The sequence below is a fragment of the Pteronotus mesoamericanus genome, unplaced genomic scaffold (assembly GCF_021234165.1).
Source record: "Pteronotus mesoamericanus isolate MK-2021 breed Mesoamerican mustached bat unplaced genomic scaffold, CSHL_Meso_final contig_78, whole genome shotgun sequence".
Lineage (NCBI taxonomy): Eukaryota > Metazoa > Chordata > Mammalia > Chiroptera > Mormoopidae > Pteronotus > Pteronotus mesoamericanus.
In genome coordinates this window covers 6,539,427-6,563,209 of record NW_026555258.1, presented here as the reverse complement: position 1 = coordinate 6,563,209, position 23,783 = coordinate 6,539,427, and the positions used below count along the sequence as shown (strand labels likewise).

Genomic DNA, 23,783 nt, shown 5'->3' with positions numbered 1-23,783 from the left:
GAGGCAGTACAACATGAAAAGAGACCTTAGGACCCCTCACGCCCGTCTCTGCTATCCAGGTGGCTGCATTCCTATCATCTTAAGGTCAAAATGCCTCTGAAACTGAACTGGTTGTCCGAAAAGTTGCTTGGATAGTGAATTGTCATCAATGCTCTGAGGAAGCCCATTGAAATATCGCCTAGTGCAGCAGGGAAGCCTCCAAGGTGCACAATGTTCAAGAATCTCCTCTCGCGATAGTACTGATTACACACGCTCCAAGTGTGCCTCTGGCCCTGAAAGTACTAAACAAGCTCCCTCCTGCTGACAGATTTTAGACTTTGAGAATTCGGGGCCGCCAACCCGCGGCAGCCTGTCACACTGCGGGGCTCGTTTCCTTTACGTTTCCCACACTCCCAGTAGTGCTCCAGAGGACCGTGAAAGTGGCTGGGGATGGGCCTGAGCTGACGTCTCCGGAAGGAAAAGACCCTCGCCCCCGCGCTGCTCTGAAATCGGAAGCCCAGCACCAGCGTAGACCTGCGCCGGCGCCAAAACTACCACTCCCGGGATCCTTCGCGCCAAGCCGCTTCCCGTCGCAGAGGCCGCAGCCGTCGGACTCGGGCGGTCCTGAAGAACGTAGCACGATGGGAAGTCGACTCTGGGAGCCTGCACTGGCGGAAGCTCACTAGGAAGCACGGTTCCCGAGGGTGTGCGGGTCACAAACTGGCACCGGGTGAGGAAAAAGGCTTTGGCCAGGCAGAGAGCCCGGAGATTTCTGGGGAATAGAGTCCGGTGGGGCCGGGAGGCATGCGCGCATGACCGAAAGTGACGCTATTTAGACGCGTCCCCTTGCGCGCGGGAGCAGAACAGGGCGTGTGGTAGCATCTGAGGCCGCAGTTTCTCAGCTCGCGCCGGCACTTGGTACCCGGCAGCCCTCTCAGGTGGTCGTCGGCGACTTTTCACGCCGTGTCCTGGTGGAGACCGAGTTGTCGGTTGCACCTCGGGCCCCCTAGCCGCGGCCTGGCTGTGCCTGGGAGACTGAGTGCGACCCGGCCTCTTGGGGCAGAGGCCGCAGAGAAGAGGAGTCCGCGGTCGGAGCAGGCCTGCAGAGCGGGGCTGGGGCCGCCGTGAGGCGACGCTGACGCCCAGAGAACTGGGAGGCGGTGTCCCCTGCTGAGACCCCGATGCCGGAGGAAGGTGAGGAGGGGTGGCGGGAGCGGGTGCAGGAGGTCCGGCTCCTGGTTCCTGCTCTGCGACCGGACCAGAACCCGGCGGCCATCCTTTCCAGTTGGGAACGGTCTTACTCGAATTAGAAATCTCGGGGTCAAAAAAAGTGTAAGAAGCCCAGCCCTGGATAATCTCTGAGCATCCAGCCCCTTAGGACAGTCTGCTGGATGGGCCGCCAGAGAATGGGGCCCGGGGAGGGAAACGGGGCGTGCTCAGGGCCTCCCCTCTCGCTTCGGACCTCCCAGCCCCTGAAGCAGCCGGGGACGCAGGGCCACTGGAGCCTGTTGGCTCCGCCTGGGACGAGGGCCGGCTCATCCCAGCTGGGCCGTGAAGTCGCGGAGGTCTTGGGAACTGGAGTCGGAAAGCCAGGAGTCCTGTTTTAGCTGCGGGTACTGCCAGGCCTCTTAACCAGCGTTTCTTCAGGGAGGAAAGGGTAAAATAACGAAGGGTAAGGTAAAGTACCTCGTCTATCGCTAGGAACTGGAAGTATCCAATAAAGTAGCGTTACTTTACCTGGTCTTTGGGGCTGACTCACTGAGAATAGATTCTGAGACAGTAGTGCTTTGCAGAAGAGAACAAACGAGCGTTTAATCTTAACCACTGAGGCCTGCGCCACCCTCCCCTGGATCGGGGAGACCCTGTCTGGGTCAGCAACTCCGGTGTGACATCCAGCGTTTCCTGTTGCCTTCCCCAGCGGCCCGAGAAGGCAGGCGGGAGGTTGTCATCCTCTCCAAGGAGGAAAAGAAGACACGGGAATTAGGTGCAACTCACTAACGTAAGGTCTGTGCTAAGACCTGGATCCAGACCTTGTAACTTCTTTTTCTGAGGACTGTACTACCTCTGCTATTTTTTTAATTGAGATATAATTCATATACTGTAATGTCCAACTTTAAAGTATACAACTCTGTGGCGTTTAGTACACTTCCACAGTTCTACAACCATCTCCACTATTAAATTCTAGAACATTTTCACCACCCCCAGAAGTAACCCATACACAACCATTCTCTCTTCCCCCCTTAGTCCCTGGCAACCACAGATCTACTTTTGTCCCTCTAGAGTTGCCCATTCTGGACATTTCATAAAAACAGAATAATACAATATATGTGTCTGACTTCTTTCACTTAGCATAATGTTGTAACATGAATGAATGTGCCTCATTTCTTTTTATGGTCAAATAATATTCTATTATATGGATATACCACGTTTTATCTGTTCCTGGGATGATGGGCATTTGGGTGGTTTCCAGTTCGGGCTGTCGTGAATAAAGCTGTGAACACATGTGCACCAGTTTTTGTGTGCAGAGGAATTGCTGTGTCATATGGTGACTGTTAACTGGTTTTCACAGTGACCACATAGTTTTACATTCCCAGTAGCAATGTTTGATTGTTCCAGTTTCTCTACATCCTCATCAGCACTTGTTTTCCATCTTTTTTTTTTTATTTTAGCCATCTAGTAGTGTATGAAGTGGTACCTCATTACGGTTTAATGTGCATTTGTCCAATGATTAATGATATTGAGCATCTCTTCGTGCACTTTTTGGCTATTTGTATATCTTGATTGGAGAAATAATCTATTCAAACCCTCTGCCAATCCTGAAATTGGGTTTTCTTTTTATTGCTGAGTTGTAAGAATTCTTTATATATTCTGGATGTTGGACCCTCAGAAGGTTTATGATTTGCAGATATTTTTCCCCATTCTGTGATTATCTTTTCACTTTATAGTGTCCCTTGAAGCATGGACCTTTTAATTTTGATGAAATCCAATTTATTTTTGCTTTTGTTGTTTGTGCTTCTGGTGCCATATCTAAGAAACGATTGCCCATTAGAAGTCATAAAAACGAATACAATGTTTTCTTTTAGGGATTTTAGCTTTTACTTTCCATCTTTGATCTATTTTGAGTTCATTTTTATTTGCAGTGCAAGGTAGGAGTCTAACTTCGGTTTTTGGGTTTTTTTCTTTGTGCATGTCCACTTGTCCCAACAGCATTTTTTTAAAAGACCATTCCTTCCCATTTAACTTCTTGGTACTCTTTTTGAAAATCAATTGTTCATAAGTGTTTGTTTCCGGACTCTCAGTTCTTTTCCACTGATGTGTATGTCTATCCTTATGTCAGTACCACACTATTTTAATTACTGTTTTGTAGAAAGTATTGATACTATGGTTGAGTCCTTCAACTTAGTTCTTAGTTTTTATTCCAAATTGTTTGTTTCTGGGTCTCTTGCATTTCCATATGAATTTTAGGATCAGTCTATAAATTTCTGTAAAATAAAAGGCCAGCTGGGATTTCAGTAGGAATTGCACTAACCCAACAGTGTTTGATAGTTTTAGTGTACATGTCGTGCACTTTTGTTTTTATTCCTAGGTAGTTCATCCTTTTAATGCACTTGTAAATAGAGGTATTTTTTAAAATAGAAGTGTTTTAAATTTCATTTTTGGATTGTTCTTTGCTAGTAATGAGAAATACACCTGGAGAAACGTCTATTCAAATCTTTTGCCCACCTTTAAGTGAGGTGTCTCGTCATTGCATATTCATCATGTATCTTGCAACCTTGATGAACTTATCTGTGATAGTTTGTGGATTCATTGAGATTTTCTGTTTTGTGAAATCATGAATATAGTTTTTTTCTTCCTTTCCAATTTAGATGCCTTTCTCTTTTAAATTATCCTTGCCTAGTTGCCCTGGCTAGAACTTCCAGTAAAACACTGGATAGAAGTGGTGAGACCAGACGCCTTTGTCTTGTTTCTGACCTTTACGGGGAAAGCAGCATCAGGCTTTCACCATTGAGCCAGCCCTGGGCTTTCCACGGATGCCTTTTCTCAAGTGCAAGAAGTTCCCTTCTGTTCCTAGTTTATTGAGCGTTTTGTCATGAAAAAGTGTCGTATTTTATAGAATGGTCGTTTGGGCGTTTATTGAGATGATAGTGGGGTTCCCCCCCATGTTTTGTATTAATACGGTGTATTATGTAGATAGATTTTTATATGTTGAACCAGCCTGTGGTCCTGGGATGGATCCCACTTGATCATATACCCCTCCTTTTGATTAGGCCAATGTCTTAAGTTTGCAGAGCCACTTTCTCCAAAGAACTAATAGGTACTATTTGTAAATCATATACTCACTTGCTAGGCATTGTGCCAACGGCTTTATCTGCATTTTCCTTTATCCTTCAGAACAACAACTTCACAAGGGATTATTGTCCCTCGTTTTAGAGATGAGAGAAGTGATGCCCAGAGGGGTCCCGTGATTTGCACACCACTGGCAAGCGGTGCATCTGGGACCCTTGAGGGTCTGTTATACTCTAGTGCCTCTGTACGGCTGACTGAACTGATGGGGTTCCCAAGGGAGGAGGAGAGCCTGGGGGACTCACAGCCCTCTGTGAGTCTGCAGGTTAAGCCCCGGTGCCCTGAAACTTCCAGCGTCCTTTAAACCCCCGAGAGTAAGAGTGGGAGACTTTCTACCTGGTGAGCTGCAAACTTATGCCTCATAGATGTCTTTCTCTCCCTCCAGAACCACCTTCTCCAGACCCTACCCCTTCCCCAGAGGAAGGCACAGGAGAGGAAGGAATGGTGGCTGGTATTCTCAGAGCTGGGCCACATGTAAGTTGGAAATTTACCCTGAGAGGCATCCTTTCTTACTATGTTAATACTAAGGGGTTTTCTTGTTAATTACAAAAGGAATTCATGTTCATTGTAGAAAACCTGAAAATTTACAAGGCACACACAGTGGGTGATACTGAGCAGGAAGAATGAATGGGCACTTGATTTGTGGGGAGCTACAGGAAAGGGAAGGGTAACACCCAGGTTTCTGGGTGGCCAACTAGGTGAAGGGAGATAGCCCTGGGCTGAACAGAGGCAGACTTTCTTGCCTTTGCTCATGGTACTTCCCCTGCCTTTGGCCAGTACCTTTCTCTTGCTCCTTCTGAGCTACCTTCTACAGGGCCAGCTCAGTGATTGCTTCTCCCTGTGGTCTTCCCCGATTGTCCTCCCCCAGCCCCCGACCCAGGATTCCTCTGCCATTATCTTCTGAACTGGTCTGTCCATGTCTTTGACAAATTAGGGGGTTGTGTATGTGCCTGGCCCTCGTGCTGTATGTGTGATGTGTGAGTTAACAGGGATATTTATTAAATGTTCTGAAAACACTCAGCTTTTACATTTGTTGGCTAATTTGCACCTGATTCCTCATTGGGTAAACACTCATTCTAATTTTGTTTTTTCTTAAATTCCCAAGCAGCTGTTATTTTCTGTCCAATTACTGTTTATGTATATACACATATTGTCTATTTATATATGTAATCTATTACAAACAGAATTACAAATGTGAAGGCAAGACTGTTATTTCTTTCTGTGTCACTAGCCAGTACACTTAGGCATAAAGTACTTTTCTAGAACTACCCAACACCCAGAACCACCCCACTCTTCTCCACCACTTCTCTTGATGTTACTGGGCAAGAAATGTGCTTGTCATTTCAGAGATCCACACCCTTTGGCAATGTGAGTGTAGCTTCCCCCCCCCCAAAGACTGGAGGCGCTCGGTCCCTGCTCCAAGGGGCAGGTTCAAGGAGACACCAGAAAAGTCCAGGAACTTGGTCCTACTGGGTAAGGAAACCATTTAATACAGAATCTGCTCAATTCTGAAAACGTGTTGAGTGATCCCAAATTGCTGACACTCCCTGGAGAGACAGTGTCCTCTCCTTGTTCCCTATTGGAAGAGGTCTGTCTGCATTCTTGGTTGGAAGTAGGCATTATCATTGCCCTCTCCTGAGGCTATACCTCACCACTTTCTCTTTTCCCAGGAGGGTTGGAGTAACCTCCAGGCTAGTCGTCCACCCCCCCACCCCCCCAGTTACTAATTTCCCACCTTCCTAAGTAGCTCACTTGTGAGCTTAACTGGACTCCTTGGCTTGACCTCCTCCTTGAGGCTGTTTCTTCTTTTTTCCTGAATAGGTTTTATTACACACAGAGAGGATGGGGCTCAGTCCTTCCTCATGGCTGCAAGGACATTGCTCAGCTCCTCTCCTCTTGGCATGGATGTGTGTCTCCACCTTTTTCTTGATGAATTTCAGGGTTCCCTTGTCCTTAAGAGACCTTGAGCAGCACCATGGCACCCTGCTCATAGCGGGAAACACACCTCTCAGTCCATGTCCTGCCCAGACTTGGGTGGGCTTGGTGAGGTGCCTGTGGTGGTAGCTGTGCCTGGGTTTGCGTGTATTCTTGGTCACATTGTGGCCCTTGTGGAGACCATGGCCATAGGGTAGCGCACAGCCATGGCTGCTAGAGCTGAGGCTGTTTTGTTAGCTCCTTCCAGAGTTGCTTAACCAAGGCATTGGCACCATGTGTCTTACTATTGTATTCCCTAGTGCCCGGCACCACGTAAGTGCTCAATAATTAATGGCCTCTGACCTGTTTCCACTCCCCTGAGTTCTGGGTAGCTGTTAGGACAAATCTCTAAAGCCCATTTTTCTCTAATAGGACTTCCAGTTCCCCAGCCTGGCATGAACTCCCAGTTAGAACAAAGGGAAAGCCCATGGATGCTGGAGGGAGAAGGCCTAAGGAGTACCTGTCCAGGTAAGTGGGCAAGCACTAAGCCAGTCAGAGTCTTGGGAGCAAAAGCCCCTTTGAAACCCACATAAATGCATTTGATAAGGGAACAGTGACTGGGGGGTACAGAGGTGAGCCTGGGAACATGGATGGGGTGGGGGCTATTTTAAATCAGATGAATAATAGGAAAGACCACTTGGAGGAGGTGAGATCTGAAGGAAGAGAGTGAACCAGCCGTGGGATCTGAAGGAAGAGAATGAACCAGCCGTGTAAGTACTGGCTTGTCCAAGAAGCCTGTTTAGTTTTTTTTCCATAAAAGACACATTTTTCATTTCACCAGTAACTATATTGATCTGGATATTTTGAGTATGTTGGCCATATCCCACTATTGGCTTCTAGTGGGTGGAGGCCAGGGGTGCTAATAAACATCTTCCAATGCATAAGACAGCCCCACAGTAAATAATTATTTGGCCAAAATGTCTATAGTACCAAGAAATTTCACAAACCACTTCTGACATGTTCCATCAGTCACAGCACCTTCTCCATACACTGCACAAATATTTTCTTGCGTTTCTGTTGCGTTTTTACCTTCCTTGAAATAATAAAGCATAATATGCTGAAAATGTTGCATGTTCTCTTCCCTCTTCAATATTAAAATGGCTGCACAAAAATTCACCCATTTTGATGTTTTTTTAAATCCACACTTACGACATCTGTCATAATATAATCTAACACAGTTGTTTTGAATGAAGTTAAAGACAACTAGAGCCATCGTACAGAAAAAACTAAACGAACTTTTTGGCCAACCCAGTATCTGGGCGAGAAACCTTCTGCACCACAGCCTGAACTGAGGGTTTAAGTTGGGGATGAGCCTGGCTTCTGTTGGGACTGGGAGACCCTAGAGCTCAGTGACCAACAGGAAGAGTAATAGGCAAAGGCCAGATCACGGGAGGCTCTGGAGGCCCATGATAAGGGATTTACATTTTACACAAAGAAAGAGATAGTAAGTCATTGAGGGTTTTGAGCAGGGAAGGGACAATACTGGATTTGTTTTAAAAGATAACTCAGCAGATATGTGAAGACTACACTTTCAGGGTTGAAGAATAGAAGCGGGAGATCAGCTAAGAATCTGTTGCAGACAGATTCCAGTGAGATGATGGTGAGTGGTAAGGATGATTCAGGAAGTTTGCATGTTAAAGCAAAAAGGACTTGGTAGTGAATTAGGTGTAAGGGCACAAGGCATTTAGGATGACCCTGGCCCGAAAACTCGGGTGAATGGGGAAACTGACAAAGACACTGGCTTACCAGGGAACATCAGTTCTGTTCTGGTATATTTGGTTTGGGGTGTCATTAGACAACATTACACAGGATGTGGCACCTGAACATCACATGATCTTCTGAATTGCTCCTTTTCCTGTCACTTTCCCTCTCTTTGCCATGTTTTACTCAGATGCTCAAAGTCCTATGTGATCAAATACAGAGATTCTCTCAACCAGAAATGGGGACTCTGCTCACACTAGATTGGGTGTTAATACACATGTGCACATTAGAAGGACACCTGCTTAATGTCAAGCTGTTTAAGATGATTACAAGGAAAATGTCCAAGGTGATAATAAGCACTCATAAAACAGATTATTCCTCAGGTACCATTCTGGGTTCATTATGTGCCTTAACTCTCCATAATCCTCACAACAATGCTGCATGAGAGAGCATTAAGTCCAAAGCATATAAAAATTAAGTAATTTGTCCAAAGTCACACAGCTAATAAGAGGTGGAACCATGATCTGAACCCAGACAGTCTGGGTCAAGATTCTGTATACAAACTGAAACTAAGGGTACCTAGAACTAACCCTGCTATTCCCCATTCTGAGATATAATGCAGAAATGAAAAGAATCTCTTTGGTTAAACTGAAAGGAAAACTCCATAGCCATCTGTAAATTAAGTTCTACTCCCTTACCTACAAACCCCGATGTAGAAAGCAGACGTGTCTGGGACCTTATGCTTCAACTTAGTTTTAATACTTGCAAATACACATTAATTCTTGGGCTTCCAGTCCAAGATGGCGGTATAGAAGATCTTGAACTCAACTCCACCCACAACACATTGAATTTATATCCACAGCCAGAGCAATTCCCCAGAGAACTGAGAGCTGACTGGACAGCTTCTGCACAAGAAATGAGAGGCCACACAGAAAGGGGTAGAAGACTAAGACATGGTACTCTGGGAACCCCGCTCCCAGCGCACTGCCTGCACTACAGGGAAGGATCACTGAAGGGCCTGCTTGCAGATGTGCCCTTCCTGGGGAACGGTGGGAAAAAACAAGAGTGGTTTAAAGGGCACCTAACCTACACGGGAAGGAAATCCATTGACTAAATAACCCTAGAGCAACGTGCAAATGGGAGGGGAACTACCAGGTTTGTTGACCTCCCACTCCTCCTGGATCACACGGACAGGAGCACAATCCAGGCACTCAAACCAGCCCACCAAGGCCATCAAGTGCACACCAGGCTCAGGGCCCAAACCAGCTCAGCTCCATGGCTTGTGCCCAGAACTCCCCACAGCCTGCAGCTGCTCCAGTTATAGCTCCAGGTCTGCATGCTGCACAGCTTACCCTGGGATTCCTTGTGGCCTGCTATGACTTCCAGCTTGACTTCCACGGTTTTGGCGACTCACATCTGCTCCAACAACAGCTGCAGGCCCCAGAGTAGGTTGACCCCTGGACACCTCGTGGCCTGATCCCATTCCAACTGATCTGCCAAGGTGGTCCCAGCACAGCTTGCCCTCAGGACTCCTTGTGGCTCACACCGGCTACCACTGAAGCGCCAAGTCTCGCTGTGGCTTGCCCCTGGACTCCCTTCAGAAAAAGCCTCTCCAGCTACAGCTCCTGCCAAGGTGGCTCCAACACAGCCTGTCCCTGGGGCACTCTGCAGCCAGAGCCCACTCCAGCTATAGCTCCAGCCAACCCACCAGCAACCCCAATGAGACTTGGCCCTGGGACTCTCTGTGGCCTAAAATGGCTCCAACTAGAGCACTAGCAAATCTGCAAAGGTGGCCCAGGCGAGGTGTGCCCACAGGATCCACACAGCCTCAACCAGGCTGCCAAAGTGGCCCCAGCACTCTTTGCCCCTGGTCTTCCTGTGTCCCATGCCGCCTCCAACTTCAGCTGACCTACCAAACAGTTTATACAAAGGGAAAGAAAGTTCCTATGTAAGGCCACTCTTTCCAGATATAAAGAAGTTGCTGTTTTGCCTAATTTGTAGAAATAAACACAGAGACAGCCAAAACAAGGAGCCGGAGAAATGTTCCAAATGAAAGAACAAGACAAAATCCCAGGAAAAGAACTAAACAGGATGAAGAATCTCCCAAAATAAGAGTTCAAAACACTGTTTATAAGGATGGTCAATGAACCTGGGAGAATAACACATGAACTAAAAATTTTAACAGATAGGAAATACAATAAACCAATGAGAATTGATAGGTAACTGAAATGAAGAATACACTAGCGGAAAACAACAGCAGATTTGTTGTTACAAAAGAATGAGCTGGAAGACAAGTTAGTGGAAATCACTCAATCGGAACAGCAAAAATAATGATAAAAAGAGTTTTAGGGACCTATAGGACAACATCAGCTGTACCAACATTCAAATCATAGTGGTCTCAGGAGAAGAGAAAGAGAAACCTATTTAAAGAAATGACTGAAAAGTTCCCCAACCTGGTGAAGGAAACAAACATCAAGGCTAGGAAGCAGTCCCAAACAAGATGAATCCAAAGAAGCTGACACCCACACATCATAATTAAAATGCCAAAGTTAAAGAGAGAATTTTAAAAGCAGTTAGTTACTGACAAAGGAGCCCCTGCAACACTTACCAGTTGACTTTTCAGAAATTTTGCAGGCCAAAAGGGAATGGTGCAGTATATTTGAAATGTGGAAAGGGGGAGAGAAAACCAGTACTCTATCTAGCAAGTTTATCGTTTAGAATTGAAGTCTAGTTTCCTAGACAAGCAAAAGCTAAACCAGCCTAAAAAAACAGGTGATGTCAGTGTCATGGCAGAGTATGGAGATTTATTTGTATCTCCCCTTAAATTTACAAGTCAGACAGATATCTGTAATCCAACAAAGGTTCCTCTCCTCAACACAAACATGTCTGAGATGTCTGTGCACTGGTACAGCTGAAGGCAGGATGGGAGGAAGGACAGGGTCAGTGTCTACAGATGCAGTTCAGCAGTCCTACCTAACACAGCAGCATAGTTGTTGGGGTGTGCCCCCCCACACACACACATACATATACACACTGTAGCCCAGCAGAAACAACATTGGTAGTATCCATGAATCTGGCTCCCTGCCCCCACCCCCTACTGCAGCAGAGCCAAGTAGCACACAAATGTGTCTAACAGCACAGCAGTGCTGGTGGCTGTTAGGAACAAAGAGGCAGCCCTGCAAGTCTGCGAACCCAGCTCTTTCCCCCACCTGAGGCCACCCAGACACAGTGGGGACACCTACCATGACCCCCTGAAGCACAAGTAGCATAGATAAGCAAAAAATGAGAACTTACATTTACTCATTACTCAGTTTCACCTATGTCTCACCTTCTAATGGCAAAGACCTCAAATTATCAACCCACTGAACAAATCCTTAAGATCAAACAGTATCTAAATAAGAAGAGACCACTATCTCAAATGCGCAAGCAGAGGAACAATTCATCAAATACCACGAACAGCCAAAGTAACAGTAACTTCCAAGTGTCTAGAAACCAATCTGAAAACTATGGAAGACTTATCATTTTAAGGTTTCTGTCATGAAACTCAAGATACAAGAAAACTCAGAGGCACTTCAGCAAAATCAGAAATAAAATTAATGAACAAAAGGAATACTTTACCAAAGAGATCAAAACTATAAAAAAGAACTAAACTCTATGAGAAATATATTTTAAAAGCACTGGAAACAGAGTAGACCAGATGCTAGAGAGAATCGGTGAACCTGGAAATAAAAATATGGGAATGATTCAGATTGAAGAGAACTGAGTTTTAAAAACTACAAGAACTGGCTCCAGTAGAAAGACCAACATTAGGACAATGGGTGTCAGAGAGAAGGGAACAGAAAACTTACTTAAAGAATAAATAAATAAGGAGGTAAGAACCTCACAAACCTAGGAGAGAACTGCACAATCTAGTATGAGAAGCTACTAAAAGATTATGAAATTATATCAATGCAAAAAGACCTCCAAGATACATTAAAACTGTCAGATTTATTAGTGGTAAAGAATTCCCAAGGGGAAAAAGGACAGCAACCTACAAAGGAAAACTTACCACATTATCCTCAGATTTCTCAGTAACCCTACAGGCCAGGAGAGAGTGGAATGATATATTTAAAATATTGAAAGAAACCGCTAGCCAAGAATATATCCAGCAAAAATTATCCATGAGAGATGAACAGGTGAAGATGTACATATATACCATGGAATATTACTCAGCCGTTAAAAAAAACACCGTGTCGTTTCCAAGGATACAAATGGACCTAGAAAGTAGTATGTTGAGTGAAAAAAGTCAGAGAAAGACAAATACCAATTGATTTCACTTTTATGTGTAATCTAAAACATTAAACAAATGAACCAACAAAATGTAACAAACTCATAGATACAGAGCACAAACTGATGGTTGCCGGAGGGGAGGCCATGAAGGGGGAAGGGGAATAAGAAGTACAAACTTCAAGTTATAAAATACATCACTGGGATGTAAAGTATGGAAAAGGGAATAGTCAGTAACTACATGGTTAACAGATGGTTATTAGACTTTTTGTGACAATCACTTTGTAAGGTATGTAAGTGTTGCGCCACTATGTTGTACACCTGAAACTAATGTAGTAATGTAAATCAACTATAAAAATAAATGTTAAGAAATCACTGACTCTTAAGAAAATATTCATTCTACTAAAAATAATGCCGGTTCAGTTCAATTTAGAAAAGAATTAAAAGATCAAGGTCCCCTCTCTCATTCTACCAGAAGTAAACTGTATTCATATCACAAAACACAGTAGCGTATGATTTTACATATTCCTTCTTCACTTAGCAGTATTTCTATCACTGCATATTCTTTGAAGGCAAAGTTTTTATAACATACTATAAATTAATACTGTCATTGGAGAACACTAGAAAATACAGATAAGCATCCAAGGTAAGGGTAATTGTCCCTGATCCCACAACCCAAAGACAATACATCTTAAGACTCATATATCATCTTTCCAGTGTCTTTCTATAAAAGGAGTCATAGTGCATGAATTCCGTGAAAGCCATGAATTCCATGGCTTTCCATTGCTAATAGTTCCTTAGTTGGCTGTGCTGTGGTCATCCCCCCTCATGATCCTATATTCAGGTGTGTCCTTTTCCTTTGACATGTTGTGATGAGCACCTGTCATCACAGCTTTGTGTAATTTCTCAGTGCTTCCTTAGGATGAATTCTTACAAGTAGAATTCTGAGGTCAAAAATGTAAAGACTCCTGACTTGTGCAGCCGTGTCAAGAGGGTCCCCATTTATGCAGCCATGCCAGTGTGTGAGATGATCCTGTGGTGCTGCACTCTTACCAACTCTGGAATTAAACCATTTTTTGAAATCTTGAATTTAAAAAGTGAAAAATTTGATACTGCTCCATGTTCATCAGCTTTTTAAAGTGAATTATTTAAACCTGGTAAGCAGATTACCCAAACCATACTGAGAATTCTGAGACTAAGACGACAGCGTGAGGTGACCCAGTACACGGAAAAGGAGTATTGCATCTGAGGTGGGGGATATGGGTAAATTCATCCCTTTGCAGTTTAGGGAAGGGGGACTAATGTCTCTTGAAAAGTCATCTTAGTCATTACCCCGTTTAGAAGAGAAATGTAAACCAGGAATGTGCTAGGTTAAAGGAAGCCCCAGACCTGTCTGCTTAGGAGCTCAGCCAAATTCCTTCAGCCTTTTGTATTTTAGTAGCATCTTTTCTTTAACCAAAGGAATTTTTAAAATTGCCTTTCTTAATTTTTTTTTTCAGACTGGAAGACAGTATCTGAATCGGCACCAGAGCCAAATGTTTCTGAAGAGCCATCCCAAGACACAAGGGTGGAGCTGCCCCCTGGGGAGTCAGATCATAGGAACTGTGAGCTGGGGAAGAGCTTCAACCTGAGACCAGTCCTTTCTCCACAACAGGGAGTTCCTATAGAAGTGAGACCCCATAAATGTGACAGACAGACAAAGAGCTTCAGGAAGAATTTAGACATAATTAAATCTCACAGAGCGAAACCATACACATGTAATGAATGTGGCAAAGCCTTCAGTTACTGTTCTTCCCTGTCACAGCATCAGAAGAGCCACACGGGGGAGAAGCCTTATGAGTGCAATGAGTGTGGGAAGGCCTTCAGCCAGAGCTCCTCTCTCATTCAGCACCAGAGGATTCACACTGGAGAGAAACCTTATAAATGCAGCGAGTGCGGAAGGGCCTTCAGCCAGAATGCAAACCTCACAAAACACCAGCGAACTCATACTGGAGAAAAGCCCTACAAATGCACTGAGTGCGAGAAGGCTTTCAGCGACTGCTCGGCCCTTGTTCAGCATCAGAGGATTCACACTGGAGAGAAGCCCTATGAATGCAGCGACTGCGGAAAGGCCTTCCGACACAGCGCCAACCTCACCAACCACCAGAGGACTCACACAGGGGAGAAGCCCTACAAGTGCAGCGAGTGTGGGAAGGCCTTCAGTTACTGCGCTGCCTTCATTCAGCATCAGAGGATCCACACAGGAGAGAAACCTTACAAATGTAATGCATGCGGGAAGGCCTTCAGCCAGAGTGCAAACCTCACAAACCACCAGAGGACTCACACTGGAGAGAAACCCTACAAGTGCAGCGAGTGTGGGAAGGCCTTCAGCCAAAGTACGAACCTTATAATCCACCAAAAGACCCACACCGGGGAGAAGCCATATAAATGTAACGAATGCGGGAAAGTCTTCAGTGAAAGCTCAGCCCTCATTCGCCATCATATCATTCACACTGGAGAAAAACCCTACGAATGCAACGAGTGTGGCAAAGCGTTTAACCAGAGCTCATCCCTCAGTCAGCACCAGAGAATCCACACTGGTGTGAAACCCTACCAATGCAGAGAGTGTGGGAAGGCCTTCAGATGTAGCTCAGCTTTCATTAGACACCAGAGACTCCACACTGGAGAGTAGCTGGGAACCTGACAGGTAGTTTGAAAGCCTCTGCAAACACCTGACTTTGGATCCCAGAGTCACATGTTTTTACACCTTTAAAAAAGTCAATATTGTACGTGAAGGCCTCAGCTTTTCTTTCTCAACATCCGTAAGCTTAAACAACTCAACTCCCAAGACTTACCTATATTCAGTGGGCCAAAGTGCTGTTCGTGTAACAAGCACTCCAGAAAGCTGTTTATGAGGATGTGGTCACATCTGTGAAAACTAGAGGTTAGGGGTTTTGGCAATGGTTCTGTCCTTGAATGACTGTTGCTGAAAAGGAATACTGGCCAGGAAGGAGCATTTCTCTTATGGGTTCAACAGGTATCTGATCTCAGGAAGTAAATTCAAGTGGGAAAGGGATTCTAGGGCCAACCATGAAATGCTACCACCTCTTTGGGGGTGGGTAAAGGAGTCACTACTTAATGCTCAATACACAAAAATCTACACAGCTGAAACTGAGGGAACACTGCTATGCCCAACGTCCACTTTATGAGCCGTTCCAGTGCTTGTCTCTAGGGAAGGGGTCAGTGATGCTGAAGGTATCTAGACAAAGTTACTTAATTCTCTCCATAAGGCACATCCTTGTCTGTGGAGACCCTAACAGGGAAGGGCAACCTGATGACGAGTCATACTTTCCCTGGGTCAGAGGCAGGTGGGTCTTCATTTCTTTCCCCTCATTGGGAAACAGCCATTTCCTTTTCTACTTCATACCAACGTGGGTCCTACCCTCGACGTTTATACCAACTTCACACCCGACTGGTATGATCTCGGTGCGTGCTTTCCCTGGTTTTTGGTTAGGTACGCTTTTGACATCAGGGACGGACTCCCCATTACTGGTCATCTGCCGTAACAGAAGCTTGTGTCAATTATCACCCCCCCCCCTAAGGCCTCTGGCTTGGCCTCTTTGGGTGACTTGACACATGTCCTGGAATACTTTCTCCTTCGTTCCTCTTTCCACTAAAGGGTGGTTTGTTCTCCAACCCTGATTGCACCTGGGATGACTGAAAGCCACCTACTAAAGGGCCTATTAAAAAATCAACGGGAAAGCAAAGAAACAACTAATGGCTGGGAAATTGAGTTCTTGGGTCAATCTTTCCCAACTCCCTTTAGGGTAGTGAGAAGACAACACTTCTCCTTCGAAGTGGCGCTTCAGGCTGCTCAGGTGTGGCTCGCCCCAGTGCCCAGGTGTACATTCACCGCATGTCTAATAAAGGGAAAAGGAGTGATAAGCTCTAAAAGTGGTTCAACAGAAATAGAAGGAAAACTGAGGAAGAGACTTGGGAAAATGTGAAAACATACCTTAGAAGACAGTCTGTTACTGGTTTAAAGCAAACAGGTTCGGGGACTGGTAGAGCTAGACTACAGCTAACTTTGAAGTATACTCGACCCTCACACATAAACTCAGGATCAATCAAGGGCTCATGATAAAGGTCAGGTTTCTTTGTTGCCCCATCAATAAACCCCAGCTGTGCACTGGGCTATCAAAGCCTTGAATTATGGGCCCTGGGCCCCAACCCACCAAATAACTTGGTCTGAGATGAAGAACTTCACCCCCCATGTATTTGCGCTGAACTACAAGTTTCCTTCTGGCCAAGAACTATTTATGAAAAGCTCTACAAATGTCTCTACAAAAAGCACCGAGATTTCCTTTCTAGATGTCTATCCTGAGCTAGTCCCATAAAGGGCAGAAACCTGTTACCTACAAGGAGCTTACTGCCCAGATTGCTACTTCCAGATTCGCCCACTTTGGCCCCGCTAACCACCACCTGACCACAAAGGACCTAGCTCCCCCAGGGAAGAGGCCACATCAAAAGTCCATTGGTTGTCAAATGATCTTTAATTGAAATATTTTTCCTTTGTAGGTCTTAACTCTGCGGGAAAGAAAAAAAGAAATCCTATCAGTGATAGGACAAAAAAAAATCTTATTTCTCAGCCCCACTACTGGCCATTTCTAGAACTTTCCAACTTATCTCTATGAATACATTAGCTCCCCCACCTTTCACCCTGATGCTAAGCAAACAAAATTGATGCAGAAGTCACTTACAGCTGGGCATTCCACTGCACCGCTGTTGATGTCATCTATGATGTCATGAGGGTGGCGGCCATCGACATTGCAGCCCACAGACTGGGCAGTCCCCAGGATCTCTTTAATAGTTCCTAAAATTCAGAAGAGGTGGCATCAAATGGTGCTGTCAGCCCCTCACAACCCTTAAGATACTATTTGGAAAATACTTTTGAGTTTGACAGTAAGCAAGGAGAAATAACACCCCCCCCCCCCACTGACTCCCCTAATTCAGAATTCAGAGCTCCATTTAGTTCTGTAAGCCCACAGTGCAGTCTCCACGGAATCCTCGATACCCAGATTAAACACACTGGGCCCATGTGTGTGAACAAATCTTCACCATGATCGAGCCATTTTTGCAAACCCAGAAGACACCACACCCCAAATTTTGGTTCTTATAGAATAAAAATCTCCTTTTAGAGGGAAAAATGCTACCATTCAGTGAACGTGCCCCATATATCACAAGGTGGCTCCATGTTGTCCTGCTCTTACCTGAGAGTTCTCTAGCTAAAGATCGGTGCCGCATCTGTCGGGCAATGTTGACAATCTCATCAAAAGTGATATTGCCACTGTGCTTAACTGCAGAAAGAAACAACAAAAGCCTCATCACAACCCAAGGCCAGATCAGTCTACGTGTCCTCCCCTTAGCCCTTGTTAGGCTGTTCCCATGCTTTCGGCACAGAGTTATCCACATGAAGAACAACCCTGTTTCCTAAGCTGGGGTTTAGTGTCAGCTCACCACTGGATTGCACCAGCCAACCGAGAACTGGTCAGGTGCAGTGGCGGGTGGCTAACGACAAAACCAAGTCTTTACTGAGAGACTGTTTCAGAGATGACAAAAGACCACCTTAAGTTACTGGGGTTAGTTAAGCTGTTCAGTCTGTTATCCAGCTCAGAAGTGCTCTCCTAATTACCAGTCATCACCGTCAGTTGCTTCACCCTGGCTGTCTCCATCAAAACCCCGTGCCATCCCTAGGTTTCGCTGAAGAGAAAACACGCGGCTACGTATCAAGCATTTCTGTAGACAACACCACTCACAAACCACTCAGATTACCAGGGGAAAGGCCACTCACTGTTTTTTTGCTTCTTTCTGTCTCGTGGCGGTTCTTTGAGAGCTTTGATGATCAGGGCAGAGGCAGAAGGCACTACCTCAATCTGCAGAAGAGAACCTAATGTGAATAAACCCTACCCGACCCTCCAATTTAGACAATACTGCCATGCAATTTGGTTCTTGGAGACCACAGGCCAGACACCAGATTTGCTCCACTTTCTCAAAATTATTTTCATAACCCAAAAAATGTCCTAGCCTAGGAGACATTAACTGATTTCCCCAAAGTCACGCAAGTGACAAGAGTTAATATTTGAGCACGTCTTTGATTCATGCTCTGGAAAAAGCCTTCCCCAAATAAAATTGCTCACCACTAGTGGCAGGTGGCCATGTCAGCAAAAACCTTCCACCCAGGAACCCCAGAGGGTTGCTACCCCAGCCCTTCCCCACGCCAAATACCTGGGCCTGTCTGTTCTGAATGGTCAGTTTCACTGTAATCCTCAGACCCTTCCAGTCACCAGTTGCTTTGGCGATGTCATCACCAACCTTTTTTGGAGACTGTAGAAAATAAAGGTATGTAATCATACTGTGCCCAAAGTTTAGGCAGCCTGAAAACCTGCCCGCCTTCCTCACTTGGCAGTACCCCACTTTCTTACAGAGTACACAACTGTACCTAGCCAATCAAGACATGGCGTCACTGAAGTAGAAACTGGGAAAATGAGGCTGGGGCAGTTTGTTCAGCGTTTAAGCTGCAAGCCCGGGGCCATAATGGGGCAGAGTCCCTCACCCATCTTCCCTCTCCTAAGGACCTATGTCATAGTACAAGAAGAAACTTTCAACCCGGGTTACATTCAAATCACGTGGAAATCTTTAAAGCTATCAGGTTCCTGTCAGGCCAGTCCAAGGCAATCTACGGAGCTGCCAGTCTGAGCATGTGCTACTTCAGAATTTCCTAGGGATCGCTAAGAAACATGGATGTCCACTGAGTGTCAGCTGAGCTAAGGGCCAAGGAGAGTAGTAAGACATTTTAAAGAAGACGGAGGTGGGACAGCACGTGGGAGTGGTGCAAGGAATAAAGGCCTGATGATATTTAGGAAAACCCGATTTCGGTAAAATGGAAAAGCAGCCAAATAAGGCTGGTCATCGTAACCAGGAGGTTTAGAGCCAAGTAGGAAACACAAGCTATTATAACATTCACCAGAATTTTCACCCACATCCCGTTTTATGCTCCTATCAGCAATATGGCCACTTCCCTCACTAGAAAACACAGGCTTAGTGTCACTAGCCACGTGGCTTCAAAACCCTCACTTGGCTCCTTCCACCTCCCTCGGGTGCACCAAGCAGCTGTTAGGAGACAGCGGAGATTGTTACTGGGTTCCATTTTCACAATAACCTTTCTCTTTCTACCGCACTTAGGGCCGATCCAGCGAACCAGGAGTCTAGTCGGGGATGGCGCCAGTGGCGTCTCCGCGGGAGTCGTGTTTGAGGACCATGTTAGAAACGCCCCTCCACAAAAGCCACTTACCAGACCCAGGGGGCCGATCTTGGGGGCCAGGGCAGACGTGGCACCGACTTCCCCGCCGGTGCACCGCAGGTACACTGGGAGGAAAAAAACCAGTGAGTGCCTCTGCGGAGTTCCAGCCAGAGCCCTCTCCCGCCTCCTTCCGAGGCGGGCCACGCCACACACCGCCTTCTGCCTCTTCTCCGAACGGCACAAGACCCTCAGGGAGAAGCAGGCGGGCCAGCCCTTCCTTGGGCGCAGACCGCTCCAAGCACCACGTGGGACCAGCCACCTTCGGCTCGGCCACGGCTGCCGAGGCCTGGACCCGGCCGGCCCACCCAGTCTAGGGGCGAAAGGGCTCGGAGACAAACCTTACCCTAAGGCGTGCGGGCTGCAAAGCCGCCACAGGTCTTCCGGTCCTCCCTCCCCATTTACACGTGGGCAAGCTCAGACCCAGAAAGGGTGAGCGACTCAGCCAGGACTTCACAGTGCCCTGAATGCGGCACCGGAAGGCCTCTACTAGGCAGCAGCTTTTAAGCGCGATGTGGGAAAAGGCAACAACTGCGGAGGGGCCGCAGGCCCGACGAGCTGCCGGGAGAAGGGATGCTCCATCCCGCGGCCGCGGCCACATCTAAGACACGCACCGACTTTGATCTCGTTGGGGTCGAACTTTGGCGGCATGGTGGAGGCGGCTGGTGTCGGATGAACCCGGATTCGGGACGACCGAAGAAAGTTGCACCTTCGCCTCCTCCGAGCCGAAAGCCGAAAGACCGGAAGACCTGTCAGCCACGCCGGATATAAGCAGGAAAACGCGGCTGTCGCGAGAACCGCTGTCTCCGCCCAACCTCCCAGCGACGCCCTTGCCACCATGTTGCTTGTGGGCAGGTGCCAGAGGCTGACGAGTGGAGGAAGCTGGCACCGCGGTGAGCTGCGACTAGGGGCTCGGAAGGGGATTCAGGGCAGTTCGCCCAGGGGAGGCAGACAAGAGAGGGCTGCTCCCAAGATGCCTGCCTTCCTGGTCCCCATTCTCCCTTATCATGAGGGTCACCCCATGATCTCTGTCACCTAATCCCGGAGCCCCGCCCCTCCCCTGAGAGGTCTGCACACACTTCAAGACCTCAGGTCCACAGCGACCCCGATCCCCCTTCTAATTCCCTCGTGATGTGTTCATTTCAGTTACCAAAACAATTTCGTTCCGGTCCAAATCCGTTTTAAACCTTAATTCTATGATTCTGCGGTTCTCAGAGTCTCATACTTCGTCATCCTGGTCTGCGTGACTTTCTGAGATTCTGAGTTTCCGTCCCCGGCTCCGGCGTTTGGAAACCTGTCTCCAGATGCACCTGGGTTCGTGGCAGTGGTCTGCGACCTGGCGTCCGTGACCAACCCCTACGACCGATCGGTTTGCCTTCGGGTTCGAACGTCGAGGACCTGCCCACCCCCAAAGCCAGGTCGGGCATCCCCTCTCCAGCCAGGGGAGGATGGGTGTGGTTCTTCCCATCTGGACTGGACGTCGGGGGAGGGGATGGGTGCGGGGTGGACATGGGGAGCAAGTTGGGAAGAGCTGATCTGGGAGGGAGGAGGGAAGGATGGTCATTGTGGAGGAAGTGGAGAGGGGGGTGAGGGAAGTTTAGTAATTGGGGAGCAAAAGAGTAAGAACTGGTCATCAGGGAAGGATGGGGGAGGGCTGTTTTTAGGCCATGCTCCATCCCAGCAGGCAGGTGGGGTGGGTGACCAGAGGGGCCTGAACGAGGTCCACCGCCGTGGATGGCTCCCCAGACAGCCCCCGCCCCTGTGGGCAGAGACCTGTGATCTTTACCCCTCCCCCTGCTGACTGGGTGTCTAGCTCCTTGCACTATAGGAGGCACGAATAAATGTTTGTTAGACATGTGGTGTACGTGGCTAACATTTACTGAGTGCTCATTCTGTGCCAGGTACTATGCTATGGGCTTTACAAATATGAGATCACTGGATCCTCATAGAACCAGGCTTTGGTAACACTATTACTCACATTTGACAGATAAGGAAACTGAGGCTCAGAGAGGTGAACCAAGGTGACATGGTTGACGGATGTTAGATCTGGGATTTCAAACCAGTTATATTATTCTAAAGCCCATGCTACTAATGGTAAGATTCTCTAGATCGTTTCCTGGCCCATCAGTGTTCGACATGGAGCGCTGACATTTGCAAATCCTGCACAGGCAGAGCGCTCCTGACTTCTGAGTTGAGGACTGTACTTAGTGTGCGCTAACAGCTGGGCAGTTCCTCAGGCTCGGGACTTCAAAGAGAATTCCAGACTGGTTTTGCTACAATCCAGCCTGTGTAACCAGGTTGCTGATCAATCAGTTCCATCACGGTAAACAAGGCTGTGGTGAGAATCATGGAACAATAACTGTGAGGGTGGTCAGGCACCCAAGAATTGCTTTCAAATTTTTATTTAAAAAATCCCTTTGGTTATGGTGTAGTTGAGCTCCCCAAGGTCATGGCTGGCTGATGTCATGCCATGTTTGATTTGCTAATGCCACTGTGACAGTGTTTCAGAGGCTGGAAGTGATTCATCAGGCCAGCTTGTTAGAGTCCTCAAAGAGCAGCATGAGAAAGGGCCTGAGGAAACTTCTGGAGGTCACCCCCTTGTCTAACGTGGGGGAGAGATGGGAAACTAGAACAGGGCAAAAGTATGCCAAGGTCTTGCAGTGGCCTGTGGCAAATGTGGCCCAAATCGTGGTCGCCTGGCTTGCCATTGTGCTCTTTCCACCACATACTGGTATTGAGCACTCACAGGCCTGGCTCAGGACACAGGGGGATGGTCAAGATGAGCACAGCCCCTGCCCTCAAGGAATGAACAGCCCAACAGATCAGCTGCATGCTCTGCGTTACCTGTCCTGAGTGCCGCGGGGCTGTGACAAACTCCCCTCGCTTTTCTCCCATACCCTAGTGCTGTGAAGATTGCTCCAGGAAAGGGGAAGGATGCCACTGTTCTTCCGGAAGCGGAAACCCAGTGAGGAGGCTCGGAAACGCCTGGAGTACCAGATGTGTCTGGTGAGGGAAAACACATTTCCTCTGAGTTCAACCCCATCGCCACCTCTGCCTCATGAAGCAGGGCTGCGTGCTGCCGGGCAAATGAGCCACGCTCCCTCTCCCCCACCTCCCCTACTCCCAGAGGAAATCTCTGACTTAGAGCAGAACCGAGAGGCTGCCTGGCAGGTGCTCGGGTGCCCTGTAACTCCCTCCGTAGACCGGTCACACCTGTTGTTACTTGCTCGTTCGCTCTGCCCTGCTGGCTCTCAGCGCCCTTTAAAACAGGGATCATTGGTCCACCTATGAAATGGACTAGTTGAACCAGATGCTGTCCATGGGTCCCTTGTAGGTCCTCAGTCCTATGTTTGTTTGCCTGGTTTGTCCACTCTACAAGGATATTTTGTTTAAAACAAACAAAAAAAATTATTTTTATCCTCAGGCAAAAGAAGCCGGAGCAGATGACATTCTTGACATCTCTAAATGTGAGCTCTCGGAGGTAAACGGGGGTGGCCTTCTGACTGTGAATTTGACCTGTCCTTTTTTTTCCCTTGAATTGTGTGTCCCTGGGAAAGACAGATGTGGACTGGGGCTTTCAGAAGTCCAGAAGCACTAGTCAAGACATGTTTCCTTAGATTTGGTTCCTGTCCAAAAGAATTGAAATGATCTTTGGTCTCAGCATAGTCTTTGAGAGTCGGGAGTCTACTTAGAAAACGTACTCACGGGTTCCTAGGAGAGTCTGGGATTCTCCAGCCTCTGCAAAGCACCACTGATAGAGCGGATGATGGGGCTGGGCTGAGCGGGCTAAGGCCAGGCAGGGCAGCCTCCCGCCAGCTGATCCGGAGGGCTAACCGTACCCCAAGGAACTTTGCTCACCAGCCCCTCTTGGGGCGCGGCCGTTCTCCACATCCGCGTGTTGCATCGTTTGCCTCCTGCCCCATCTCTCTCTCAAACGTGTGCCACGCAGAAAACATTAAAAACTGGCAGACAGGGAGGCACTAACTCTTCTTTATTTTATCTTAGATTCCATTTGGGGCTTTTGCAACATGCAAAGTTCTACAGAAGAAGGTGAGACGAGCTGTTTTCAGAGACTTGTTTATTGCATGTTTGCTCGTTTGAAATCAAGTGGGACTTTTAGGAGCTCTCTTTCTGGCATCTCTGTTTTCTCTGTTTTGCACCCTTTCAGCGCGAGGCAGGACTT

The 23,783-nt window shown here is 47.2% G+C and overlaps 3 protein-coding genes and 1 non-coding gene across 6 annotated transcripts in view; 2 read left to right on the top strand and 2 right to left on the bottom strand.

The window, feature by feature from the left end:
- The first annotated feature begins 642 nt into the window (after positions 1 to 642).
- ZNF79 (zinc finger protein 79) lies at positions 643 to 15,017 on the top strand. Of its 2 annotated transcripts, none has more exons than XM_054584354.1 (4): positions 643 to 709; positions 4,709 to 4,797; positions 6,670 to 6,765; positions 13,764 to 15,017. In XM_054584354.1, exons 3-4 carry the CDS (start codon positions 6,693 to 6,695, stop codon positions 14,933 to 14,935), a joined length of 1,245 nt encoding a protein of 414 aa, XP_054440329.1. In that variant the 5' UTR covers positions 643 to 709; positions 4,709 to 4,797; positions 6,670 to 6,692; the 3' UTR covers positions 14,936 to 15,017. The 2 variants fall into 2 exon arrangements, with proteins under 2 accessions (XP_054440329.1, XP_054440328.1); XM_054584353.1 differs by lacking the exon at positions 643 to 709 and adding an exon at positions 1,061 to 1,173.
- A 1,756-nt stretch (positions 15,018 to 16,773) lies between these two features.
- Positions 16,774 to 20,364, bottom strand: RPL12 (ribosomal protein L12). The gene is made up of 7 exons (XM_054584874.1): positions 20,215 to 20,364; positions 19,595 to 19,668; positions 18,529 to 18,627; positions 18,095 to 18,176; positions 17,514 to 17,600; positions 17,004 to 17,116; positions 16,774 to 16,830 (listed from the first exon to the last, which is right to left on the bottom strand). Exons 1-7 carry the CDS (start codon positions 20,249 to 20,251, stop codon positions 16,825 to 16,827), a joined length of 498 nt encoding a protein of 165 aa, XP_054440849.1. The 5' UTR covers positions 20,252 to 20,364; the 3' UTR covers positions 16,774 to 16,824.
- LOC129079726 (small nucleolar RNA SNORA65) lies at positions 17,679 to 17,808 on the bottom strand. The gene has a single exon (XR_008530088.1). It is a non-coding gene; the product is annotated as a small nucleolar RNA SNORA65 (small nucleolar RNA).
- A 92-nt stretch (positions 20,365 to 20,456) lies between the features above and the next one.
- LRSAM1 (leucine rich repeat and sterile alpha motif containing 1) overlaps positions 20,457 to 23,783 on the top strand; it is a 34,850-nt gene continuing 31,523 nt past the window's right edge. For both annotated transcript variants that reach the window (XM_054584349.1, XM_054584350.1), the window contains exons 1-5: positions 20,457 to 20,493; positions 20,816 to 21,018; positions 22,503 to 22,606; positions 23,025 to 23,081; positions 23,606 to 23,650. In XM_054584349.1, the coding sequence (XP_054440324.1) occupies positions 22,535 to 22,606; positions 23,025 to 23,081; positions 23,606 to 23,650 (174 nt within the window). In that variant the 5' untranslated portion in view covers positions 20,457 to 20,493; positions 20,816 to 21,018; positions 22,503 to 22,534. The remainder of the gene's footprint in view (positions 20,494 to 20,815; positions 21,019 to 22,502; positions 22,607 to 23,024; positions 23,082 to 23,605; positions 23,651 to 23,783) is intronic.

What these genes read in the sequence shown, in the direction of transcription:
- RPL12 (XM_054584874.1), bottom strand. Translation starts at nt 20,251, where the DNA reads ATGCCGCCAAAGTTCGACCCCAACGAGATCAAAGTCG. An exon ending in AGATCGGCCCCCTGGGTCTG is followed by an intron (nt 18,628 to 19,594) that starts GTAAGTGGCTTT and finishes TATTTTCTACAG; the next exon opens with TCTCCAAAAAAGGTTGGTGA. An exon ending in TTCAGAACAGACAGGCCCAG is followed by an intron (nt 18,177 to 18,528) that starts GTATTTGGCGTG and finishes TCTCTTCTGCAG; the next exon opens with ATTGAGGTAGTGCCTTCTGC.
- ZNF79 (XM_054584354.1), top strand. Translation starts at nt 6,693, where the DNA reads ATGAACTCCCAGTTAGAACAAAGGGAAAGCCCATGGATGCTGGAGGGA. An exon ending in CCTAAGGAGTACCTGTCCAG is followed by an intron (nt 6,766 to 13,763) that starts GTAAGTGGGCAA and finishes TTTTTTTTTCAG; the next exon opens with ACTGGAAGACAGTATCTGAA.